This window comes from Puma concolor, chromosome B3, assembly GCF_028749965.1.
Source record: "Puma concolor isolate L17-30 chromosome B3, mPumCon1.1.hap2, whole genome shotgun sequence".
Lineage (NCBI taxonomy): Eukaryota > Metazoa > Chordata > Mammalia > Carnivora > Felidae > Puma > Puma concolor.
In genome coordinates this window covers 74,163,091-74,189,801 of record NC_141672.1, presented here as the reverse complement: position 1 = coordinate 74,189,801, position 26,711 = coordinate 74,163,091, and the positions used below count along the sequence as shown (strand labels likewise).

The 26,711-nt window shown below is 43.3% G+C and overlaps 1 protein-coding gene and 1 long non-coding RNA gene across 4 annotated transcripts in view; one reads left to right on the top strand and one right to left on the bottom strand.

The window, feature by feature from the left end:
• Window positions 1-4,115: 4,115 nt before the first annotated feature.
• LOC147580061 (uncharacterized) overlaps window positions 4,116-26,711 on the top strand; it is a 100,779-nt gene continuing 78,183 nt past the window's right edge. The window contains exons 1-3 of the long non-coding RNA XR_015252466.1: window positions 4,116-4,962; window positions 16,777-16,957; window positions 19,344-19,415. This is a non-coding gene — a long non-coding RNA (uncharacterized LOC147580061). The remainder of the gene's footprint in view (window positions 4,963-16,776; window positions 16,958-19,343; window positions 19,416-26,711) is intronic.
• LOC112855708 (chymase) lies at window positions 14,381-17,382 on the bottom strand. 3 transcript variants are annotated; one of them, XM_086710028.1, is made up of 5 exons: window positions 17,266-17,382; window positions 16,447-16,597; window positions 15,598-15,733; window positions 15,117-15,371; window positions 14,381-14,714 (listed from the first exon to the last, which is right to left on the bottom strand). In XM_086710028.1, exons 1-5 carry the CDS (start codon window positions 17,321-17,323, stop codon window positions 14,571-14,573), a joined length of 744 nt encoding a protein of 247 aa, XP_086566154.1. In that variant the 5' UTR covers window positions 17,324-17,382; the 3' UTR covers window positions 14,381-14,570. The 3 variants fall into 3 exon arrangements, with proteins under 3 accessions (XP_086566154.1, XP_086566155.1, XP_086566156.1); XM_086710029.1 differs by lacking the exon at window positions 17,266-17,382 and adding an exon at window positions 16,823-16,927; XM_086710030.1 differs by lacking the exon at window positions 16,447-16,597 and having other exon boundaries at window positions 17,266-17,338.

Genomic DNA, 26,711 nt, shown 5'->3' with positions numbered 1-26,711 from the left:
TTTTGGTGGAATCTTTAGGGTTTTCCATATAGAGTATCATGTCATCTGCAAAGAATGAAGGTTTGACCTCCTCCTGGCCGATTTGGATGCCTTTTATTTCTTTGTGTTGTCTGATTGCAGAGGCTAAGACTTCCAATACTATGTTGAATAACAGTGGTGAGAGTGGACATCCCTGTCTTGTTCCTGACCTTAGGGGGAAAGCTGTCAGGTTTTCCCCATTGAGGATGATATTAGCGTTGGGTCGCTTGTATATGGCTTTTATCATCTCGAGGTATGCTCCTTCTATCCCTACTTTCTTGAGGGTTTTTATCAAGAGAGGATGCTGTATTTTGTCAAATGCTTTCTCTGCATCTATTGAAAGGATCATATGGTTCCTGTCCTTTCTTTTATTGATGTGATGAATCACGTTAATTGTTTTGAGGATATTGAACCAGCCCTGCATCCCAGGTATAAATCCCACTTGGTCGTGGTGAATATTTTTTTTAATGTATTGTTGGATCCGATTGGCTAATATCTTGTTGAGGATTTTTGCATCCATGTTCATCAGGGAAATTGGTCTATAGTTCTCCTTTTTAGTGGGGTCTCTGTCTGGTTTTGGAATCAAGGTAATGCTGGCTTCATAGAAAGAGTTTGGAAGTTTTCCTTCCATTTCTATTTTTTTGGAACAGTTTCAAGAGAATAGGTGTTAACTCTTCCTTAAATTTTTGGTAGAATTCCCCGGGAAAGCCATCTGGCCTGAACTCTTGTTTTTTGGGAGACTTTTGATTACTAATTTGATTTCCTTACTGGCTACGGGTCTGTTCAAATTTTCTATTTCTTCCTGTTTCAGTTTTGGTAGTGTGTATGTTTCTAGGAATTTGTCCATTTCTTCCAGGTTGCCCATTTTATTGGCATATAATTGCTCATAATATTCTCTATTATTGTTTTTATTTCTGCTGTGTTGGTTGTGACCTCTCCTCTTTCATTCTTGATTTTGCTTATTTGGGTCCTTTCCTTTTTCTTTTTGATCAGACTGGCTAGTGGTTTATCAATTTTGTTAATTCTTTCAAAGAACCAGCTTCTGGTTTTATTGATCTGTTCTACTGGTTTTTTTTTTTTGTTTTTGTTTCAATAGCATTAATTTCTGCTGTAATCTTTATTATTTCCTGTGTTCTGCTGGTTTTGGGTTTTATTTTCTGTTCTTTTTCCAGCTCCTTAAGGTGTAAGGTTAGGTTGTGTATCTGAGATCTTCTTCCTTCTTTAGGAAGGCTTGAATTGCTGTATACTTTCCTCTTATGACCACCTTTGCTGTGTCCAAGAGGTTTTGGGTTGTGGTGTTATCATTTTCACTGGCTTCCACATACTTTTTAATTTCTTCTTTAACTTCTTGGTTAGCCCATTCATTCTTTAGTAGGTTGTTCTTCAGTCTCCAAGTATTTGTTACCTTTCCAAATTTTTTCTTGTGGTTCATTTTGAGTTTCATACCGTTGGGGTCTGAAAATATGCACGTATGATCTTGATCTTTTTGTACTTACTTAGGGCTGATTTGTGTCCCAGTATATGGTCTATTCTGGAGAACGTTCCATGTGCACTGGAGAAGAATGTATATTCTGCTGCTTTAGGATGAAATGTTCTGAATATATCTGTTAAGTCTATCTGGTCCAGGGTGTCATTCAAAGCCATTGTTCCTTGTTGATTTTTTGATTAGATATCTGTCCATTGCTGTGAGTGGGGTGTTGAAGTCTCCTACTATTATGGTATTTATTGATGAGTTTCTTTATGTTTGTGATTAATTGATTTATATATTTGGGTGCTCTCACATTTGGCACATAAATGTTTACAATTGTTAGGTCTTCTTAGTCTATAGACCCCTTGATTATGATATAATGCCTTTCTGCATCTCTTGATACAGTCTTTATTTTAAAGTCTAGATTGTCTGATATAAGTATGGCTACTCTGGATTTCTTTTGTTGGGCATTAGCATGATAGATGGTTCTCCATCCCCTTATTTTCAATCTGTAGGTGTCTTTAGGTCTAAAGTGGGTCTCTTTTAAATAGCATATAGATGGGTCTTGTTTTCTTATCCATTCTGTTATCCTATATCTTTTGATTGGAGCATTGAGTCCATTGATGTTTAGAGTGAGTACTGAAAGATATGAATTTATTGTCATTATGATGCCTGTAGAGTTGGAGTTTCTGGTGGTGTTCTCTGGTCCTTTCTAATCTTTTTTTGCTTTTGGTATATATACATATATATATATATATATATATATATATATATATATATATAAAAATATATATATATATATATAATTTTCATCTTTTCTCCCCTCAGAGAGTTCCCCTTAAAATCTTGTGGGTCTGGTTTAGTGGTCACAAACTTCTTTAATTTTTGTTTGTCTGGGAAACTTTTTATCTCTCCTTCTATTTTGAATGACAGCCTTGCTGGAGAAAGAATTCTTGGCTGCCTATTTTCCTGATTCAGCACACTGAATATATCCTGCCACTCCTTTCTGGCCTGCCAAGTTTCTGTGGATAGGTCTGCTGCAAACCTGATCTGTCTTCCCTTGTAGGTTAGGGACTTTTTTTCCTTTGCTGCTTTCATGATTCTCTCCTTGCCTGAGTATTTTGTGAATTTGACTATGATATGCCTTGTTAATGGTCGGTTTTTGTTGAATCTAATGGGAGTCCTCTGTGCTTCCTCGATTTTGATGTCTGTGTTTTTCCCCAGGTTAGGAAAGTTTTCTGCTATGATTTGCTTTCATAACCCTTCTATCCCTATTTCTCTCTCTTCCTCCTCTGGGACCCCTATGATTCTGATGTTGTTCCTTTTTAATGAGTCACTGATTTCTCTAATTTGCAAATTGTGCTCTTTTGCCTTCATCTCCCTCGTTTTTTCTGCTTCATTATTCTCTATAAGTTTGTCCTCTATATCGCTGATTCTCTGTTCTGCCTCGTCCATCCTTGCACCGCTGCATCCATCCATGATTGCAGTTCAGTTATAGCATTTTTAATTTCATTCTGGCTATTTTTTACTTCTTTTATCTCTGCAGCAAGGGATTCTAATCTATTTTTGACTCAAGCTAGTATTCTTATCATTGTGATTCTAAATTCTGTTTCAGACATCTTGCTTGTGTCTGTGTTGGTTAGATCCCTGGCTGTCGTTTCTTTGTGCCCTTTCTTTTGGGACAAATTCCGTCATTTTGTCATCTTGAAGGTAGAAAAGGAATTAATGAGGTAAAAAATTGAAATTAAAAAAATTAAAGTTAAAAAATATTAAAATTAAAAATTAAAAACACACACCCACACAAATCGAATAGATGATGCTAGATTCTAGGTGTGTTTTGGTCTGTGTGTAGAAAGTGGTTTGACGGATTAGAGAAACAAACAAACAACAACAAAAAAACAAAAATAAAAAACAAAAAAGGGGGGAGAGAAAAAAAAGGAAATCATTTGAGAATTTGAAAAAATGAATACACTAAAGTAGACTAAAATACACAAAAGTAGAGAATATAGTAGAAAAAAATTATAGAAAAGTATTTTTAATAAAAATTAAAAACAAATATGAATTTTTTTCACTTTCCATGTTTAAGAAAAAAGAAAAGAAATGAAAAAGAGAAAAAATATAAAAAAAAAGAAAAAAGAAAAGACAAAAAAAGAAATTGTTTGAAAATTTGAAAAAGTGAATACACTGTAGTAGACTGAAATAAAATGATGGGAGTAAGATAGAATTTGAAAAAATTTACATAAAATAAAAAAATATAGTAATAAAAATTAAATAAAAATATTTTAAAAATAAATTGAAAGTAAAAATGAAGTTTTTCTCTTTCTGCATTCAAGAAAAAGAAAAGAAATGAAAAAGAGAAAAAAGAAAAAGAAAGAAAAAAGGAAATTGTTTGAAAGTTTGAAAAGGTGAGTAACTGAAGTAGACTAAAATAAAATGATGGGAGTAAAGTAGAAGTTGAAAAAATTTACACAAAAGTAAAAAAATATAGTAATAAAAATTAAAGACAGATATTTTTAATAAAAATTGAAAATAAAAATGAGTTTTTCTCTTTCTGTATTCAAGAAAAAGAAAAGAATTGTAAAAGAGAAAAAGGAAAAAGAGAGACAAAAAAAACTGAATAGATGAACCTGCTAACAGATTAAAGTAGGACTGAAATTGCTTCGTTTTCCCCTAGAGGTCAGTCCATGTAGCTCTTTATAGTCCATAACTTAAGCCAGGGGTGAGGTTTGTGTTCTTGAAGAGTGAAGTTAGCCCAGTTGGGCAGGGCTCGGTGTAACAGCTCTGCTCCCCTGTAGATGGCGCTGCTAGCCTACTGGGGTGGATTGTTGCGGTGCTCATCGGTGTGCATGCGCATGCGTGGGAGCGGTGAAAAATGGCACCACCCAGCCACCGTGTCTGTTCTCCCGGATCAGCAATCGTGCACCGGTCCTCCGTCTTCAGCTCTCATCCACTCCCCGCTTTTCCACTTTCCGTGACCAGGCCCCAGGCAGTACCTCTCTCCCAAGTTGTCTTAGATGCAGCTGTTTTCCCCGGCCCCTTACTTCCGAAGGACTGCGGTTTTGACCCGCTCTGCCCCTCTGTGGGAGGGTCTCACCGAGCAATGGCTGAATGAGCAGTGGCCGAATGTCGACTGCACCCAGGAACGCCCAATGGACCCTGCTGTTGCTGGTGCCCCGAGACTGCGGCCAGGTGCCAGCCCACCCCCAAAAAAGATCGTGAGACAGTGTAGCCTCAGCATTTCAGGGACCATGGAAAATCGCAACACACATCTGGCATCAGGCTTCACCCTTAACGACCTTGTTTCAGCACCAGCGAATGTGGCCATTTTCTGGGGTCTGCTGGGACCAGGTGGCTTCAACCGTCTCTACCAAATATCCTTCCATCAGTGGAACCGCTTTTCCCCGTGTGGCCCGCGAGAACCTCCCGGACCCCACTCTGCTCCTGGGGATTCGCCCTTCCCACCAGAGCACCACCAGGTATGGAGATGCGGAGTTGCAGCCTTTGCGCTCCCCTTGTTTACAGTCTTAATGGAATTGTTAAACCCTCTCCTTTCTCCTTTCTCCCTTCTCCCTTTTCAATTTAGTTCCTGTGGCTGTTTCCAATTTTCCACATTCTCTCCACCTGTTTTTGGGGACGGGTGCTTTTCCCGTATGCTCCCCCGCTCCCCAGTCTCCGTCCTCTCTCGCCCACAAAAGGGGTTACCTACCTTTTGGGGCTTCTTGCTCCCCAAGTTCAGCTCTTAGTGTCGCATACCTACTGAATTCTGTGGTTCAGGTTGTGCAGATTGTTGTGTTAATCTTCCAATCGGTTTTCTAGGTGTGTAGGATGGTTTAGTGTCGGTCTGGCTGTATTTCATGGACACGAGACACAAAAAGCTTCCATGCTGTTTCGCCATCTTGGCCTCCTTTTCCTAATTCTTGTGCCTCCATCCTCACCAAAGGTAACTACTATCTTGACTTTTAACACATAGATTGGTTTTGTTTCTGAACTTTATATAAATAGGCTAACACAGTGGGTCTTCTTTTAAGGTCTGCTTTTGTTTTCTCTCCTTCTCAATATTATGTTTGTGAGATTCATCCATGTTCTTGTATGTAACAGCAGGTACTTTTCATTGCAGGGTAGTATCCCATGTAATGTTACCATACCACAATTGTATTTATTCATTCTGCTGTTAATGGACTTTTGGATTGTTTCCAAGTATCATGTTGCTATGAGCATTCTTGTTCATGCTTTATGATGCGGGTATTTCTTTTGGGTGTATCCCTAGAAGTGAAATTGATAGGTCAGAGGATGTGCCTATTTTTATTTTGTCAACTGATGCTGTCAAAGTGGTTGAGTGAGTTTACATGCCCTCCGCACTGTAGGAATGTTCCTGTTGCCCTCCTTTCTGGTATTGATATTATCAGTCCTTATTTTTAGTCATTCTGGTGAGTTTGTAGTGGTATTGTGTTGTGGTTTTAATTTGGATTTTCCTGATTGCAATTGAGGTTGGGTGCCTTTTATACGTTTATTGGCCATTTGGATATCTTATTTTGTGAATTTCCTTTTCCAGTCTCTGGTCTGTGTTTCTCTTGGATGGTCTGATTTTTTTCTTATTGCTTTATAGGCATTATTTATAAATTCTGCATGTGAGGCCTTAGTTGGTGTATGTAGTACAAGGATCTTTCTCCACTTGGTGGCTTGCTTTTTCACTCTCTTAAAGGTGTCTTTTGATCAATGGAGGTCCTTCTTGTAGTCCATTATCAATTTCCTTTGAGGCAATAGTTCTTAACGGATGTGATTGTCAGATACAGGACATCTAGTTAAACCTGAATACCAGATAAACAATAAAATAAATAAACAACAAAATAAATAAACAATAAAAAAATTGAATGTAAGTACTTCCCAGGTAATATTTGTGACACATACAATTTTGTTGTTGTTGTTTATCTGAGATTCAAGCTTAACTGGGTGTTCTGTTTTTTTCGCCTAAACCTGACAGCTGTACCCATAGGGGACATTTAACAATGTCTTTGAGGCATTTTTGATTGGCATAACTGGGGTAGTATTGGCAGAGGTACTGGCATCTATAGGGAAGCCAGGGATGATGTTAAACATCTTATAATGCACAGGACAGCCCCCATAACAAAAATTTATCCAGTTCAAAATGTCAGTAGTGCAAGGTTGAGAAACTTGCTTTTAAGTTAGTGATTTTTGTGTGCCTTGAAGAAATCTTTCTCGGGGCGCCTGGGTGGCGCAGTCGGTTAAGCGTCCGACTTCAGCCAGGTCACGATCTCGCGGTCCGGGAGTTCGAGCCCCGCGTCAGGCTCTGGGCTGATGGCTCGGAGCCTGGAGCCTGTTTCCGATTCTGTGTCTCCCTCTCTCTCTGCCCCTCCCCCGTTCATGCTCTGTCTCTGTCTGTCCCATAAATAAATAAAAACGTTGAAAAAAAAAATTAAAAAAAAAAAAGAGATCTTTCTAAACCCCAAAGTGAAGAGATACTGTCTTGTCAAATTGTCTACAAGTTTTATTGTTTTACCTATCATGTATGGATCACCTGGAACTGACTGTTGTTTTTTTTTTTTTTTAAGTTTATTTATTTATTTTCGAGAGAGAGAGAGAGAAAGAGAGCATGGCAGCAGAGCAAGAGAGAGAGGGAGACAGAGAATCCCAAGCAGGCTCTGTAATGTTGGCACAGAGCCCGACGTGGGGCTTGAACTCATGAACCATGAGATCATGACCTGAGCCAAAATCAGGAGTAAGACACTTGGGGCTCCTGGGGTGGCTCATTTGGTTAAACGTCTGACCTCGGCTCAGGTCATGATGTCACGATTCTTGAGTTTGAGCCCTGCATGGGGCTCTGTGCTGACAGCTCAGATCCTGGAGCCTGCTTTGGATTCTGTGTCTCCCTCTCTCTCTGCCCCTCCCCTGATAGTACTCTGTCTCTGTCTCTGTCTCTGTCTCTCTCAAAAATAAATAAAAAACATTAAAAAAAAAATTTAAAAGCTTATTTTGAGAGACAGAAAGAGAGAGAAAGGCAGAGAGAGAGGGAGAGAACTCCAAGCAGGCTCTGCTCTGGCAGTGCAGAGCCCAATGTGGGGCTTAATCCCATGACCTGAGTCCAAACCAAGAGTCAGGTGCTTAACCGACTGAGTCACCCAGGTGCCCCCTTGGAATTGATGTTTGTGTGTTTGTGAGATAGGGGTCAAATTTCATTTTCCCCGTTGATCTTCACCTGGCCCAGCAATAAAAGGACAAAGGACTGTCCTTTCCCACTGCCCTGAATTTCCTCCTTTGCCAGGAAATGTGTCCCTGGAGTTACAGAATGTGTTAATGAGCAGATCACTGCTGTGGACACCTGGAGCTTCATGTCACCAGGGACTTTTGGGAGATGGTGTAAGACACGCCTCAGACTTGTCTCCCCAGTAGAGTGATGACACTGGGTTAATCACTCACCAATTCCCATCCCTTTTGCGTTGAGGCCACTTTAGGGGCCACTTCTGGACTCCTGTGAGCACTGGCTGAGCATGCTTCTCCACCAGAGCAAGCCTTTAGGGAAAGAGTTGTGATGAGCTGGATAAGAAGCCTTGAGTGGAAGTTCCCTTCAGTCAGCAGTTACAGAGTAGGGACACTGTCAGCCACTCTCCTCCTTCTAAAATGGCTGGGTCCACTGCTGCCCCACATTCAGGTCATTTCATCTTGTCATTGATTCTTCAAGGTAGTGGTTCGTTCTTTCTTTCTTTCTTTCTTTCTTTCTTTCTTTCTTTCTTTCTTTCCCTCTCTTTCTTTCTTTCTTTCTTTCTTTCTTTCTTTCTTTCTTTCTCTTTCTCTCTGTTTCTTTTTTTCTTTCTCTATCTATCTATCTATCTATCTATCTATCCTGGCATCTACCTATCTATAAGAGATATTTATTTTAAGGAATTGGCTCACGCCACTGTGGGAGCTGGCAGGTTTGAAATCTGTAGGGCATGTCAGCAGGCTGGGAATTCAGGTAAGGGTTGACATTGCAGTGTTGGGTCTGAACCCCTCAGGGCAGCCATCTGGAGACTAAGACAGGCTTTCTATGTTGCAGTCTTTTTCTTTTTTTTAATGTTTATTTATTTTTGAGAGAGAGAGAGAGGAAGAGAGTGAGTGGGGGAGGAGCAGAGAGAGAGGGACAGAAGATCTGAAGTGGGCTTCGCCCTGACAGCAGCCAGCCTGATGTGGGGCTTGAACTCAAGAACCACAAGATCACGACCCGAGAGCCAAAGTTGGACGCTCAACGACTGAGCCACCCAGGTGCCCCTCTATGTTGCAGTCCTGAGGAGAGTTCCTTTTATGTCAGGAAACCTCAGTCTTTGTTCATAAGGCCTTCACCTGATTGGATGGAGCCCACCTGCAGGTGGAGGACGTCAACGTCTGCTGATTTAGATGTTAATCACTTTATAAGGATAACCTACAGTCCCTACCAGTTGCAGTTGGTCCTGGGGCCATTAATACTAGTTGTTGCCTTCCTCCTCTGGCACCCATTCCCTGCCTCCGTCCTGCTCCACCACATGGCAAGCTCTTCTGTTGGTTTAAATTGTTTACCCAGTAGGGTAACCCAGACCTTTATCTCAGAGGTTACTGTGCTTTTTTTTTTTTTAAGGGAAGGGTTGCTGCAATTACCTGATAACCAGGTTTTAGTTATCACTGGGCATAAAAGCACCAAAGAGTACCTCATACTCCTCCCTGCCCTTATTACATGACAACTCTATCTTTGCATGATAATAAGGGCGAGTTATTTATGGTAGTGAGGTAAAATCACTGTTGCCTAGAGATTCACTCATTATCAAGACAGGCTTGGCATGACAGCTGGCAGCCATAACTTTAGATTTAGTGGAACCCTTACTATACCCTCAGCCCCGGCGGGAGCAAATCCCCTGGTCTATTTCTGGGAACCAGGGCCCTGAATTCAGTAGGTCTGATCACAGACACTTGATGTCCCAAGATCAGATACTCAGTGTCTGTTAGGGTCCAGTAGCTTCCCAGGAGCTACTTTTTGTATGATAAATAACTCTGTGCTACAGATGGCATGGCTTTACTACAGAACCTTCGAGGTCTGTTCTGTAAATCAGGGCTTGTCAGTCACTTTGTAGGGTCCCCACTCTTATCTATTGGGGGTACCTATAACACCCATGGGTTCTTCTGGGGTTCTTTGAGTTCTGCCTGAACCTGCTACAGATTGCTCTCTTGCCTTGGAAGACTTTCTCTTGAAACTGTCATCAGATTTCTGAGACATCTATTAAATGGGCCAGAACAATATTCTCAAGTGTTTATATGCTGTCTCCAAAATCCAAAGAGGCCTACCATGCACTATTCCTCTCAGTGGCCCATGCCATCACTATAGCGGGCCAGTTTTATGTTCTGGGCAATGTCCAGACATAAAGGCCTCTTTGGGCTCATCCTGTAAGAGAACTGGAGAGTTGCCATAATCTTGAGACAAGATGGTGAATGCAGACTGCTTTCCTTCTCCGGTGAATGCAAACTGCTCTGACCTTTCCGCCTGGTGCAGACTGAAAGAACATGTTTGCGTGATCCAAAGTCCCATATAAAATGCTACAGGCTGTGTTGATCTGTTCTTGCAAACATATGACATACTAAATAGCAGCAGCAGTTGGGGCTACTACGCGGTGAAGTTTATGGTGGTCCATTGCTGTTTGCCATGGTATATCTGACTTTCCAGGATACTATCCCCTGCACCTTTAAATCTTCAAAAAAAAAATTTTTTTTAACATTTATTTATTTTTGAGACAGAGAGAGACAGAGCATGAAAGGGGGAGGGGCAGAGAAAGAGGGAGACACAGAATCGGAAGCAGGCTCCAGGCTCCGAGCCATCAGTCCGGAGCCCGACACGGGGCTCACACTCACGGGCCGCGAGATTGTGACCGGAGTCGAAGTCGGACGCTTAACCGACCAAGCCACCCAGGCGCCCCTTAAATCTTTAAGAGTGCCACTACACTATGCCATTTCATCTGGGATGTTGTATTGTTTCTGATTTATCATTTTGGCCAGATGTGGGAATGCAGCTACACATGCTTCCTCTTAGCCTTTCTTTTTTTTTTAATTTAAAATTAATTATTTATGTATTTATTTATTAAAAAATTTTTAAGGTTGATTTATTTTTGAGAGAGAGAAACAGAATGCGAGTGGGGGAAGGGCAGAGAGAGAGGGAGACACAGAATCCTTAGCAGGTTCCAGGCTCTGAGCTGCCAGCACAGAGCCTGATGCAGGGCTTGAACTCACAGACCGTGAGATCATGACCTGAGCCAAAGTTGGATGCTTAACCGACTGAGCCACCCAGGTGTCCCCAAAAGATTTTATTTTTAAGTAGTCTCTACCCCCAATGTGGGGCTCAAACTCACATGCTCTATCCTCTGACTGGGCCAGCCAGGTGCCCTTCCTCTTAGCCCTTCTTACCAAAATGGACCTTATTTCATAAATCAGGGAATCATTATGAGAGTTCTGTCAGCTTCTAAGTCCCGAATATACATGCCAAGTATGCGCTCGGAGTCCAGGGAATTGACCATAGTGTGGGGTCAAGAACCCAAATGACCTACTGTGACACAGACACGAACGAGGACTTCATTTGTCACTTGGCACATAGGTCTCAGCTCTAACAGATGGGGCGCGGCTGCATATCAGGTTTTCAAGTATTACTCCCCACTCATATCCTATATGCAAGAGCCCTCAAACGTTCTGGACATTTTGTAGGTTCCCTTGGCCAAGGATGAGAAGATATCTCCTGAACTTCAGGTCAAGGGTGGTAGGAGGACCTGAGGTCAGCAGCTCTCTCAGATGCAGCTGGGGCAGGGGGAGACTAGAGAAGCTGTTTATAAAATGCTGAACAAAGGGGGCAAAACACAAGGCAGAAGAGACAGCAAACACTCTGTTCTGAAGCTGTTAGCTGAGTTTCCTTTGGTGGTCCCTCATGTTTCCCAGCATGAGAGTGTGTCCCCTTTTTGGGATGGAGTGGTGGGATCTAGGTTATATCCCTGTCTGTAGGAGCCAGTTATAGCCCTTCATTGTTACCCAGTGATGGAAAGGTGTCTCTCTGGCTCCTGCAATGGCTTTGCCCTGTTGGTGGCCTCTGTCACCTAGGTGCCAGAAGTCTCCCTCTTGAGGGGTTGCCTTAAAAAAAAGTAGCGGTCCCTGCCTCTCACATAGAAATGAATCACAAAGGTATCCCTCCTGGGCCGGCTACCTCTCCTGCACCTGAAACTACTTTAGCACAGGCTTGAGGCTATGTAAGGCTCAGTGATGTGATCTTTGCCTTTTCTTCTGTCAAGCAAGAGGAAGAGTTAGGGAGGATGCTGGGAATAGAATAGGGTGTGGCTTGAGAACTTTCAACCTGGGGTAGTTTGGTGGCGTCTGACTCTTGATTTTGGCTCAGGCCATGATCCCAGGGTGAGGGGATGGAGCCCTGTGGGCTCTGGGCTGACAGCACAGAGACTGCTTGGGATTCTCTTTCTCCCTCTCTTTCTGCCCCTCTCCTACATTCTCTCTCTCTCTCAAAATAAATAAATAAATTTAGGATAAAAGGATTGGCCAATGGGAGCATGGTCAGGAATTCAGGAGCAGAAGGAGAGTGATACAGTAGGATCTATTCACACAGTCCTTTCCTGGGAAACCACTTAGAATCAGTTGGCTGTGGGTCCTTCCATGGCCCACAGCTCCTGTCCTGCAGCTACAGCTAGAGCAAGCGGAGGTGGAGCTCCAGCTGTCTTTCTGGGTTCCAATAACCACTCCTTACCCAACCCCCTTCATGCCAAAGGGACGGTGGTAGCTCCGTACTCTTGCCACCTCTGGGATGTGTCCCCACACCCTATTGGTTTCCTGTTCCCTTTGCACATAGATAGATCCTCCATCGAACTTTTCCTAATTTATCCTGTGTGATTGTGCCATCTGCCAATACTGGGACCTGACAGACAGACCCTTTGAGGATAAAGGCCCAAAGAATACACGGATGTGGCTGTTTCACAGCCCAGAGGTGGGGCTGGCGATGGAAAATCATGCTGCACTTTTCAGAGCCTGCAAGCCCAGCACAGATAAGCGCATACGTGAGATGAAAATCAGAGAAGATGGTCATCAGGAAAACCATCACAGAAACTAGCAAAGATCTCTGCTTCTTGGCTACCATGGCCTGATAATGATAATGCAATCGTTTCCTGATTGATGAGGAAATGAACTCAGACGAATGCAGCCAAATCCTCTTCTGGGGAGCTGTGGTGTTTCACAGCCCTAAAGCCACGTAACAAAAACACAAACACAAAACTCCAAACACTTTTAAACTATCCAAATAAACTGAAAGTACCAAAAAGTTGAGTAGGGACAGAAGCCTTTCAACATTTAATAAAAAACATAGACTCAGAAAATAATGCCCCAAATGTCACAAATCACATAATCCAGGCAAAGATCTGTTAGCGTCTTCTTAATCCCTCGTGGCCGGTGGAGGGACATTCAGTCAAGGGGTGTTTCACAGTGGGAAGAGGAAGAGTCCAGGGTCTTCCCAGGAAAAACAAATCCTGCATTACATTACATTGAAGTTTTGCATTTTCCCACATGACTGAATATTTTTGAAAACAAATTTTTAACGAATTCAAAATATTCAGTAAAAAAATATTCAATCATTTGAATTTACCATTTTTTTCAATTTTTAAAATGTTTGTTTATTTTTGACAGAGAGACAGAGCATGAATTGGGGAGGGGCAGAGAGAGAGGGAGACATAGAATCTGAAACAGGTTCCAGGCTCCAAGCTGTCAGTACAGAGCCCGACGCGGGGTTCCAACTCACGGGCAGCAAGATCATGACCTGAGCTGAAGTCGGACGCTCAACCGACTGAGCCACCCAGGCGACCCTGAATTTACCATTTAAACTTTGTTCCATGACTGGGATTCCAAGTTTTCCATTATTAACAATGCTGAGATTAAAATCCTTGTTCATGAATCTTTGTGTAAGACGTAATCAGAGACATAATCTCTGATTATGTTTTTCAGGCAAATTGCTAGAAAGAGTTCGCTCGAGGCAGCGATTCACCATACCCTCAGAAGCCAGGAGGGCTATAGGCCTCAGGCTCCTGTTGTGCCTGTCTCCTGTCCTTCTGACCTGTTTTCTCTAGCCAGTCTCTCAGCAGGCAAGACTTTGTGTTGAGCAGGCTGTAGGGTTTTGACTTCCTACTGGGTTGGGTACGGCCCTTGTGGCTGGGAGTTGCTCATGCAGAACTGTGATGCTATCCCCCCCTTATCTGCTCCAGCTCTCTGTTCTGCATCAGGGAGTGAGAGACAATCTTCTCTGCATCTCAGATTGAAGCCCCGCAGATGGTAGATCTCCTCTTATCGAGGTGGACTGCGAGGAGGGCCCTATGTGGAACCAACTGTCTTCCCTGCATCACGTATCTAAACCGGTGGTTCTCACTGAGGATGATTCCTGCTCCCCTGCCCCTTGGAGGACACTTGGCAATGCCCTGAGACATGTCTGGTTGGCACAACTTAGTGGAGGGGCGCTATTCCTGGGACCTGGTGGGGAGAGATCAGGGATGCCCTAAATATCCTACATCTTTGCCTGTGATTCACAATGTTCTTAGTGATTCTGGATATTACTAAAGATAACTTCGAATCAGTATAGAGTTGATGATTACAGCAAGGATCTGGCATAACATCTTGTTTAAGTTGGAAATAAGGATCCTGTCTCTCCAGGGATTCCCTTTCTCTTCTTTCTTTCCCTAAGTTTTCTTCATTAGTTCCTCTCTGTATCTCACACTCACACCCTCCCCCCCCCCCGGCCCCCCCCCACCTGCTCCCACACACCCCGACCCTTTCCAAAGCTTGTAGGCTGCCTAGGCTGGAGGCCAGTTGCATTGTGCCAAGAGAAGAGAGCATCAGAGAGAAGACACATCCTCACGTCTGAAAGCTGGGTCTTTATTGAGGTTTACTGAGGATTCTGTGCCCTGGAGGGGTCCTTGTGGGTCTGAGGGATGTGGCAGGGCCTCAGCAGAGATCAGAGGCAGCTTGAAAGTGAGTGGCACAGAAAGCCTGCTCAGGTCTGGTTCCAGATTTCCCCTCAGGCCGGCCCAGGCTCCATCGAGGCTTAATTCTGCTTCAGGACCTCATTGATCCAGGGCCGGTAGTGGGAGATCCGGGTGAAGACAGCAGGGGGCTTTGCATTCTTCCGTCCATAGGAGATGATGCCCTGAGCCACCCCAGCACACAGAAGAGGGCCCCCTGAATCTCCCTGTGGGGCAGAGAGAGAGAGCGAGAGCGAGAGCGAGAGAGAGAGAGAGAGAACACAGAAGGTGAGCTGGGAAGTCATCTACTCCCAGTGAGACCTGGGGTCAGACCCAGCAGCCCTGGTTCCTCATGGGGTTATACATTTCGGTGTGATGCCTCTTTTCTGTTTCCTTCTGGCCACCTCATGTGCCCTGTGCAGCAGCCTGGGAGGGGTGCCCAGAGATTGCACGGGGCCATGGGTGGGGGAGGAGCAGGGAATGGATCTGCGGAGGGGTGATTCCAGTTCCTTAGGCCCATGATCTGAAACCCTGTCGCTGGCTGACAACCTTCCCACCCCATCTCCTTTCACAAGACGTCTGGACCCCGAACAGTGACTTGTAGAAAAGAACCCTCGTCCGAGGATCACCTCAAATGCAGATTTTGTCTTCCTGGGATTGCCAACACACAATTGGAAGTTGTGGTCGAAAGTTCTGTAGTGTCTGCAGGCTTGGGGATTCATGAGCCTCTGCTTCACCTCTCGCAGAGTATCAGAGCCTGGTTCATTCACTTGTGTTCTTCCCCAGCCAGCCACCCGGCACATTCTCCCGGGTAGGATGACGTTGAACTGGGGCGGAAGGGGGAGCGTCCCCACGGCCAGGGTCAGGTTAGCTTTCTCCTTCAACTGTGGAGGGCATGAGGGGCTGTCAGTGCTAGAAATGGGTGACAGGGCAGTTGGAGGAAATCAGGGAAGGACAGGGCAAACTGTTTTGCATTAGAACTACATCCGGTGGCACGAGTCAGTGGGGTTGGAGTCCAGAGGCAGGTTGTGGACATTTTAGGGCAATGGAGACCTGAAGGAGAAAACTAAGAGAACAGAAAGTGGGAAATGTGGAGAAAGAAGTTATTACCTTCAGTAACATGATGTCATGGAGAAAGGCACTGTCATCATATTTTGGGTGAGGAAATTGTTTTATGACCTCAAGCTTCTGCCATGTATCTTCTTTCTTTTGTATGTTATGGGCTCCAAGTGTGACCATTATAGACCTATTGTGAGGGAGAAGGAAGGACCAGGAGAAACTGTGATGGTCTCAGGTTTCTCCTGCGATGTTCCCATTCTGAGAAAAGAGGACTAGAGTCTATCACAGGGGTCACTGGACTCTAATCACCCCTCTTTCTCTGGACCACTTGTAGCATTTGGGGTGGGGGCTCATATTTTACTCAGGGAATAGCTTTCTCAGGGAACATGGACAATTTCCAGGACCCTCAGGAATTCCTGGAGACTGAGTGGGCCATGGAGGACCCAGGGGACAGGATTAGCACTTCCTAATTTAGGGAGCCCTGTGTGAGGGCCAGAGATATCAGAGGAAAGGGGGAGTTGAGGTGGTGGGATCCCTGGTGGACCCTGTTGTCTGCCTCCCCTGGAAAGATGGCTCAAGTCCCTGAGAATTAAAGGCCAGTGTTCTTGGAAAGGGCATAGAGGAAGTGGCCTAGAAAACTGGGTGGGGTTGGGAGAGGGAAGCTACTTTTAGAGGAGGGACTTTTGGATAGGGCCTCCTTTTCCTCTCTGTAGGGGAGCCGAGCTCACAGTGATTGAAGATCAGGGCATCTCATCAATTATGGGACCAAGTTCCATAAGTTCAAGTCTTGCCTGTCCCAGCCCCAGGAGCCTCCCCTCAGACCGCCAAAGGGTACGTCCTTGGCTGCCACCCTAGCTGTTAATCTCCAGAAGGGAGATAAATGGGACCCTGCTGTGTCACCTTCCTGCACAGTGAGCAGCCGTCAGCACAAAGTTCCGTCTTATCAGGAAACCACCGCAAAATAACAGTCTATTCTGGAGAGTGACAATTTCCAGGTGGGCCATGTACGGGCGGGAGTGTGGCTTGCACTCTGTGCCCCCGATGATCTCTCCTGGAACAGAGATCCCCAGGGCTTGAACACAGAGAATGCATAGGCTGAGCTAAAGTTGAGAGGGGCTTCTCTCTAATCTCATCCTCACTGTGTACTCTGCCTGTTGCCCCCTCAGGAGGCTCGGGTATCTGGTGTCCCCACCCACAACCTCTCACATAAATTCTCACTCCTTCTTCCAGGGACAACAGCCAATCTGGGCTCAGATGCCATTCAGGCATTTTTCACCTCAGATTTCCCCCACTGCCATTGTGCCTGGGACCTCAATGCTCCTCTTCCACTGGGCAGGGCCAGTTCTCCAGGTCCTGGTCTCAACCTGCTCCAAACCTTGAGGGCAGTGTCAGAGAATGGCCACATTACGAGGTAAAGTGTAGCCCCGAAGCTCAGAAGATGAAGAGAACATAGGACCTCCTACCCAACATCTCACCTTAAGTCATGAGAAGATGCCCCCTCTTCCTCCCACCTGTTCGGGCTTTCCCCTAGTCAGTGGGGTTCCTTGTCCCTGGGAACTACCATAGGCTGCAGAGACTGGGGGGTGGGGGAGGCATATCCCAAGTGGAACTTCACTCTGGATTCCTGCAGAGAGATCCTGTGATCTTGTTTAAGAGTCAGCTATATTCAGACTAAACTGTTGGGGGCTGATACTGCAGCTTCCAGAGGGAAGGACTCACCAGCTTCAGCTCTGGAGCAGAGGAGAAGGAGCGGCAGGGCGAGAGGAAGAAAATGCATCTTCTCAGAGCGGCTGCCCCAGGCAGATGCTGCTTCTGTTTTCCGGCTTGGGTTTTATAACTCCAGCGATGAGCGAAGGGCTGGGCTGGTAACCACAGGAACTGTGTGGTCATGTTTTCTTCTCCCATCCTAAACTGGTGATCTTTCTGATCAGAAGTTTCCCCCAAGTTACCCTCTGTTTTGCTGGAGGTGAAGTGGAGGTCTGACCCCCAAGTTTTGGCTTCCAGGATGAGCTTTCAACCATGGTGCCTTATCTCGTGAGGGGAGGTGGAGGGATTGTGTCTTTCGCAGTCAGGGCAGCTGGTTTCAGGCTCATCAGAAACATGGGTGGGGAGAGTCCTTACACAGAGCATCCAGAAACACATGCACTTTTATGACCCACAATAGGAAGTGCATTTTGCAAAGGGACCCAGTAGCCATATATATGCATGTGTGACTACACGAGCACAAACACACACGTACAAATGAATCAAAAGTTTTGGGAAACAATATTTATCCTTGTCATGTGCAATGCTTTCAGTTTCCATTCATTCCATTCCACTCTGTATTTTTTATTTTTTATTTAAAAAATTTTAAATGCTTATTTATTTTGAGAGAGAGAGAGAGAGAGAGAGAGAGCGAGCAGGGGAGAGGCAGAGAGAGGGAGAGAGAACCCAAGCAGGCTCTACACTGACAGTGCAGAGCCTGATGTGGGGCTTGATCCCACGAACCTCGAGATCATGACCTGAGCTGAAATCAAGAGTTGGGCACTCAACTCACTGAGCCACCCAGGTGCCCCATCTACTCCATATTAAAATATGGACAGCACCCCACTTAAAGGGTGACCACCTACAATTTGAAAACCATTGATCTGGTCTCTCTCATCCTCTGAACCAGATGTTCATAGGCAGAAGAAAGATCTATGGAGTGTAGATGGGGGAAGGGAACATACCCGATGGTAGGGTTTTATACACATTATCACAAGAGCAAGTGGGATTGGAATTAGCATTTTTTGAGAGCCTATGCATCATTTATTGTCCCAACTCTTGATATATTTGCATAACAACCCTGTGAAGTATGTATTATTAGCTCAGTTTTATGGATTGGCTATTGAGGCTTCTAGTTTAGAAATAGATTTTCCTTATTCCAAATCAAGGGCCCTCTCTGCCCTACCACCAAAGAGAAACAGAGAAATAGAGTCCCACCAATGGGGATGTAGATGTAGAAGAATGGTTTGCCCTGGGAGCCTGGGGTTTCCTACTCTCTCATTATTATTCAAACTTGTTTTGCTGAAATAGAATGTACACAGAGGTCAGTATCTGAGGTTTTACTCTTTTTATTCTTCAGAAAATACCATTACTGTCACTTTACAGATGTAGGACTGAGGCTCAGACACATTAATATGACCAAGATCACACAACTCATAACTACCATAACCAAGTTTCAAGTACATACTTGCTGTTTTCCCCAGACTTGGAGAAGCAGGGAGTCCAGGGAAGAGTTGGGTAACGGGGTGGAGTGTCATTTCTCTTGGAGACTGAGAAGCCATTGAATTCAGAGATGGGTAAGCACAGGGGAAAAATATCTTCCCCAAATCATTCTACCATGCCCTTGGTCTCAGCTTGGGTTTGTGACTGGAGTGGTTCACTCCTTAGGAAATACTGGTTAGGTCCTCAGTTGCCCTCAGCTCTGACCCTCTCTAGAATAATTACACCTACACGTATTTCTAGTCCCTGTACAATTTTTTTTGTAAAATTTTTTGATGAGTCCCTGTACTAATTTTTTCTCACTCTCTTTATCTGCCAGATAAATTACAGAATGCACAGTTAAATTTGTATTTCAGATGAATAAAATACAGAATGCACAGTTAAATTTGTATTTCAGATGAATAACAAATCATTTTTTAAGTATATCTCAATATCAAATGAGACATACTTATACTAAAATAAATTGTCAATCTGAAATTCAAATGTATCTGGGAGTCCTGCATTTTTATTTGCTAAAGATGGCAAACTTACTCTGGGCATTCTACCATCAGCAGAACAGAGGCAAATCTGGACCTGGAGAAGTCTTGTCCTTTGGCCCTGCACCAGTTGGACCCAAAATCCGAGAGGTAAGCAAATGAAACATTTCTATTTTTCACTCATGTAATGAGAAGTTGAGGGGTAGGTAGTCCAGGACTTGTGTGATAGTTCCACAGCATCAGTAAAGACCTGGCTCACCAACATTTAATTTTTGTTTCACCTGTACTGGCTGAGGGCAAGAAAATGGAATCGGTATAAGCTCTGGTCAAGTGCCAATTTCAGAAATAAAGTTGGCACTATCTGCCCATATTTTCCATATTTTCTTCCTTGTGCTGTCATGTGTGTTTGCATGTTTGAACTGATTTCCTTTTTCTCTCTTCTCTGCCCTCCTTCTGCTATTTTGTATATAGTATGTTGTTGGTGGTGAACCTTCGGTTTAGTCCATGGTTTGTAGAATATCACTTTGGGAGTCTGACTAGATTAGAGGTGGCATGGGTATCACCTAGAAATCCTGTACTTGGAGTCGAAAGCAGTAACTGATGAGACTGGATTATATCAGTTCTGGGGAGAGTCAAGCCTCATTTTTCTTTGTCCGAGAGATAGAGAGGATTACATTCAATGAAAGCACTTTTGTTTTAGGGAGGTTAGGTACAGAGAAGGAGTGTGTGGCAGCTACATGATGGCTTGTAGGAGACATTTGCCATGTATGGTGGGTCCTTAGTGTCTTTTGAACACCCTTCCCATATTAGAGGAATTCCCAGCTATGATTCTTGCTTTCCTAAGGTGGAATCCATAAACTTCCTTTCTCAGGTTCCTTTGCATGTGGGCCTCAATCTTGTGACTGAGACTCTACCAGCAGTTGAGTAGGTATAAAACTTGATTTAGAAAGGTGTAATCAGAGGGAGCAGGCATCATGTGGAATTAATTTTTCCAGTGAGGGTGAGTGGCCGAGGGGTCTGGGTTTTGGGGAAAAATGAGTTGTGGGTCAGCTGTCTGGTGCTGCCTGAGGGCCAAGCCAATGGGCTGTGACACCTTTGCTGAACAGTCCTGTGCTGTAGTTCAACGTCGTTTCCCTGGCTACTTCGCCTCTATATCTGATTCCACAGCATGTGAGGAAGATGGTGACTCTGCATAAGGAAGAATTTGCTAATAATCTTTTGTTACAACACGAATGTGTGGGGAGGGGAGGCAAGTGATTTCCTCATTGCCTGAGATATTAAAGTAGAGGTTGGACAGAGTCTTGTTTAAGATTCACAGTGAGTGGGAAGGAAAAGGTTGGGCCGACTATAAAAACACTGGCATTTAGTGATGGCAATGTTCCTGGGCCACTATAATGCAGAGGGATCATCCCTCCTCTGAGTTCCTGAAGCATTTATCATCAGTGCCATTATTCACTTTGACATTCAAGGCACATGGCTGGCTTTGCAGTTAGATGGGAGAACTTGAATCCTCCTTCTGCCGCTTAGCTGTCTGTCTGACCTTAGCAAAATTCCTTAAGTTCTCAACTTTAGTTACTACCTTTGTAAAATACAAAGAATGACATGAAACAGGGTTTTTGGAGAATTAAATATGGTGCTAAATGAAAAATGCCACATGGTTGGTCTTTAATAAACACTGATTTGGTCCCCTTGTGTTATATCTTGCGTGGTCATATAACGGTTGATGGGCAAATTGTGTATATGTCCTCCTGGAGGCTGTTTATCTTTCCCTCTAAATTCTCCTAAACGTATTACGGATTAATCAGATTTACCAGACTTGAGTCATGTCCTGCTTTGTACACCATCTTGTTTTATTTGTTGAACTTTAAGTTGCCAGGGTGTTTCTTAACCTTGTTCTCTGAGTAATAGCTGTGTCTTTTTGGATTGAGCATGTGACTGAAGTGGGTTTAACCCTCAAACTGCCATGCAGGACTAGAACAGCTGTAAACGTTGACACATGTTGCAAGAAGAAATACTCTTGTAAGAAATACTATAGAGAGAGACACCTGATGGCACGGGCTTGTGCTTTCTTGCCTCCGATTGAGACAGCAGTGCAATGGAGAAGGGACAGTAAGTACATTCTTTATGGCATTGGCCACATTTTCCCGAAGCAGGCTGGAGCTCACTCTGTGCTTGCCCTTGCAATAGCTGATGTTTCTGAATGACCAAGTTTTTCTGAATTTAACTGCTACTGGTTTACATTCAATATCTGCCAAGTAATTTGCAAGGATATAAGCTGATACACGTTCCTATACCTGGGCCTGTAGCCCTACCACACTAGTTCCTTTTTTTTTTTATTTTATTTTTAATTTATTAAAATTTACATCCAAATTAGTTAGCATATAGTGCAACAATGATTTCAGGAGTAGATTGCTTAGTGCCCCTTACTCATTTAGCCCATTCCCTCTCCCACAACACCTCCAGTAACCCTCAGTTTGTTCTCCATATTTATGAGCCTCTTATGCTTTGTCCCCCTCCCTGTTTTTATATTATTTTTGTTTCCCTTCCTTTATGTTCATCTGTTTTGTCTCTTAAAGTCCTCATATGAGTGAAATCATATGATTTTTGTCTTTCTCTGACTGACTGATTTCACTTGGCATAATACCCTCCAGTTCCATCCACATAGTTGCAAATGGCAAGATTTCATTCTTTTTTGATTGCCGAGTAATACTCCATTGTATATATATACCACATCTTTATCCATTCATCCATTGATGGACATTTGGGCTCTTTCCATTCTTTGGCTATTGTTGATAGTGTTGCTATAAACATGGGGGTGCATGTGTCCTTTCGAAACAGCACACCTGTATCCCTTGGATAAATGCCTAGCAGTGCAATTACTGGGTCGTAGGGTAGTTCTATTTTTAGTTTTTTGAGGAAACTCCATATTGTTTTCCAGAGTGGCTGCACCAGCTTGCATTCCCACCACCAACGCAAAAGAGATCCTCTTTCTCTGCATCCTCGCCAACATCTGTTGTTGCCTGAATTGTTAATGTTAGCCATTCTGACAGGTGTGAGGTGGTATCTCATGGTGGTTCTGATTTGTATTTCCCTGATGATGAGTGATGTGGAGCATTTTTTCATGTGTCGGTTGGCCATGTGGATGTCTTCTTTGGAGAAGTGTCTATTCATGTCTTTTGCCCATTTTTTTCATGGGGTTATTTGTTTTTTGGGTGTTGAGTTTGATCAGTTCTTTATAGATTTTGGATACTAACCCTTTATCTGACGTGTCATTTGCAAATATCTTCTCCCATTCTGTTGGTTGCCTTTTAGTTTTGCTGAGTGTTTCCTTTGCTGTGCAGAAGCTTTTTATTTTGATGAGGTCCCAGTAGTTCATTTTTGCTTTTGTTTCCCTTGCCTCTGGAGACGTGTTGAGTAAGAAGTTGCTGTGGCCAAGGTCAGAGATGTTTTTGCCTGCTTTCTCCTCGAGGATTTTGATGGCTTCCTGTCTTACATTGAGGCCTTTCATCCATTTTGAGTTTATTTTTGTGTCTGGTGTAAGAAAGTGGTCCAGGTTGATTCTTCTGCATGTTGCTGTCCAGTTTTCCCAGCACCACTTGCTGAAGAGACTGTCTTTGTTCCACTGGATATTCTTTCCTGCTTTGTCAAATATTAGTTGCCCATACATTTGTGGGTCCATTTCTGGGTTCTCTATTCTGTTCCACTGATCTGAGTGTCTGTTCTTGTGCCAGTACCATACTGTCTTGATGGTTACAGCTTTGTAGTATAGCTTGAAGTCTGGGATTGTGATGCCTCCTGCTTTGGTTTTCTTTTTCAAGATTGCTTTGGCTATTCGGGGTCTTTTCTGGTTCCATACAAATTTTAGGATTGTTTGTTCTAGCTCTGAGAAGAATGCTGGTGTTATTTTGATAGAGATTGCGCTGAGTATGTAGATTGCTTTGGGTAGTATCAACATTTTAACAATATTTGTTCTTCCTATCCAGTAGCATGGAATCTTTTTCCATATTTTGGTGTTGTCTTCAATTTATTTCATAAGCTTTCTATAGTTTTCAGTGTATACATTTTTCACCTCTTTGGTTAGATTTATTCCTAGGTATTTTATGGCTTTTTGTGTAACTGTCAATGGGATCGATTCCTTGATTCCTCTTTCTGTTGCTTCATTTTTGGTGAATAGGAATGCAACTGATTTCTGTGCATTGATTTTATATCCTGCACTTTGTTGAATTCATGAATCAGTTCCAGCAGTTTTTTGGTGGAATAAATAAAAAATTTATAAAATAAAAAATTTAATAAAATAATTTTTTAATAATTTAAAAATACATATAGTTACATATGTATGTGTGTGTATATATATAATATATATTATATATAAATATATATAATATATATATTATATATATAAATATATATAATATATATATTATATATATAAATATATATAATATATATAAATATATATAATATATATAAATATATATAATATATATAAATATATATAATATATATAAATATATATAATATATATAAATATATATAATATATATAAATATATATAATATATATATAAATATATATATATTTAAAAATACACACACAAAAAAGTGAATAAATGATGCTAGATCCTAGGTGTGTTTTTGTTTGGGTGTTGAAAGTGGTTTGACAGATTAGAGAAAAAAAGGGGGGGGGGAGAAAAAAAAAAGGAAATCATTTGAGAATTTGAAAAAATGAATACACTGAAGTAGACTAAAATGAGATGATGGGAGTAATATAGAATTTGAAAAAATTTACACAAAAGTAAAGAATATAGTAGAAAAAAATTAAAGAAAAATATTTTTAATAAAAATTAAAAATAAAATTAATTTTTTTCTCTTTCTGTATTGAAGAAAAAGAAAAGAAATGAAAAAGAGAAAAAAGAGAGAAAGAAAAAAGAAGGAAATTGTTTTAAAATTTGAAAAAGTGAATCCACTGAAGTAGACTAAAATAAAATGATGGAAGTAAAATAGAATTTGAAAAAATTTACACAAAGGTAAAAAATATAGTAAAAAATTAAAAATATTTTTAATAAAAATTGAAAATAAAAATAAATTTTTTTCTCTTTCTGTTTTCAAGAAAAAGAAAAGAAGTGAAAAAGAAAAAAAAAGAAAGAAAATTGAATAGATGGATCTGCTAACAGATTGCAATAGGACTGAAATTACTTAGTTTTCCCCTAGAAGTCAGACTATGAAGCGCTTTATAGTCCATAAACTAAGTAGGCGGTGAGACCTGTGTTCTTGAAGAGCGAGGTTGGCGAGGTTGGCGGGGCTCAGTGTAATGGCTCTGCTCTCCACTAGATGGCACTGCTAGCCTACTGGGGTGGAATGTTATGGTGCTCGCAGGTCCGCAGGTCCGTGTGAGTATGTGCATGTGCCGGAGCGGTGAAAATGGCATCACCCAGCTACTTGGTCTAGTATCGGAAGTCTGTTCTCCCCAGTCAGCAATCTCACACCCGTCCTTTGTCTTCGGTTTTCTTCCACTCCCCGCTTTTTCACTCTCCGTGATCAAGCCCCAGGCAGTACCTCTCTCCCGAGTTTTGTCTCAGATGCAGCTGTTTTCCCTGGCCCCTTACTTCTAAAGGAACTGCGCTTTGACCTGCTCCGCCCCTCTGCAGGAGGGTCTCACAGAGCAATGGCCGAATGTCAGCTGCACCCAGGAACGCTTGCTGGACCCTGCTGCTGCTGGTGCCCCGAGACTGCAGCCAGGTGCCAGCCCACCCCAGGAAAAGGTTCGTGAGATAGTTTAGCAGCAGCTTTTCAGGGATTATGGAAAATCACAACACACATCTGGCACCAGGCTTCACCCTTAACGAACTTGTTCCAGCACCAGCGAATGTGGCTGTTTTCTGGGGTCTGCTGGGACCAGGTGGCTTTAACCGTCTCTACCAAATGTCCTTGCAGCAGTGGAACAGCTTTTTCCCGTGTGCCCCACCAACCTCCCAGACCCCACTCTGCTCCTGGGGATTCGCCCTTCCCACCAGGCACCACCAGGTATCGAGCTGTGGAGTTGTAGCCTTTGCGCTCCCCTTGTTTACAGTCTTAATGGAACTTAAACCCTCTCCTTTCTCCTTTCTCCCTTTTTAGTTTTGTCCCTGTGGCTGTTTCCAATTTTCTGCTTTCTCTCCAACTGCTTTTGGGGACGGGTGCTTTTCCCGTATTCTCCCCTCCCCTGCTCCCATTTCCATCCTCTCTCCACCTGCAAAAGCACCTCCCTTCCTGCAGCTTCTCGCTCCCCAAGTTCACCTCTCCGTGCCGCGTACCTGCTGGGTTCTGTGGTTCAGGTTGTGCAGATTGTTGTGTTAATTCTCCAATCAGTTTTCTAGGTGTGCAGGATGGTTTAGTGTTGGTCTGGCTGTATTTCATGGACGCGAGACACACAAAAAACTTCCATGCTGTTCTGCCATCTTGGCTCCTCCTCCCCACACTAGTTCCTTTTGAATGACTTCCCTCAGCATGATTGTTCCAGTGGACAGATTATCCAAGAGAATGACGGATGAAGAGGTCCTGGGAGCTGACTCCAAGTTTTGGATTGGGAGGAATAGGTCTCATGCCCTCACACAGGCTCTTCAGCAAGAACCACCCCCCCACCCATGGGTGCTTTTTTGGATTTCTTCCTGCTAGGTCTTTTTTACATTTACCATTCTTGCGATAGGCTGGTGTTTGAGCAGGGAAAGTCCTAGGGTGCCCCTTCTCATGAGTTTGGGCAAGCCCTTTGCCCTGAGCAGTTTCTCCTCTGGACCCTGTGATGCTATCACCCCCCCCATCACTCTCAGGATCGGTCAGGCAGGCCCTCCTCTTCTGCACCTCAGAATTAACATGGAACCGAGTGGCTGTGGTGGCCTTATGTTTTCTGGGTGCGCTGTGGGAGAGACTGGTGAGGCAACAGCTGTGGTTTCCCTTCCAGGGGTCTACGCCATGCTCGTTTAATCTGTGGTTGTCGTCAATGACAGAGTCAACGCCTGGAGGCTCAGCCCATGGTGTCCCCGGCTGCTTCCTGTGGGCCACACTGTCAGGGTATCACTCCTGGATTTGGACCCACTTGTGTTCTAGACAGTCCTAGAATGGGCTGGTATCCTCCTTCTACTGGGATTGCTATTCCGTGTTGAGGCCTCATACGGGTGTCTCATTTGACTTGTTTTTTTCTCCATGTCTTATGTTTTTAGTTGCAAGGAGATTCCTTTGTTCCTTGAGTGGTGAATGCTCCCAGCTGCAGGTAGATTCCAGTAAGCCTGTTGGGACAGCTTGAGGAGAAGTTATGTGAGATATCAGAGGCAGGGGGTGTACAGAACCCCCAGCACGGGGGCGAGCCAGCCATCTAGGCGTCACTGAGAGTTTTCCCCGGTGTTTCTGATGAAAGACATTTGGGTTGTTTCCAGGTTTTTGTAATTATGAATAGAGCTGGTTTAAACATTTG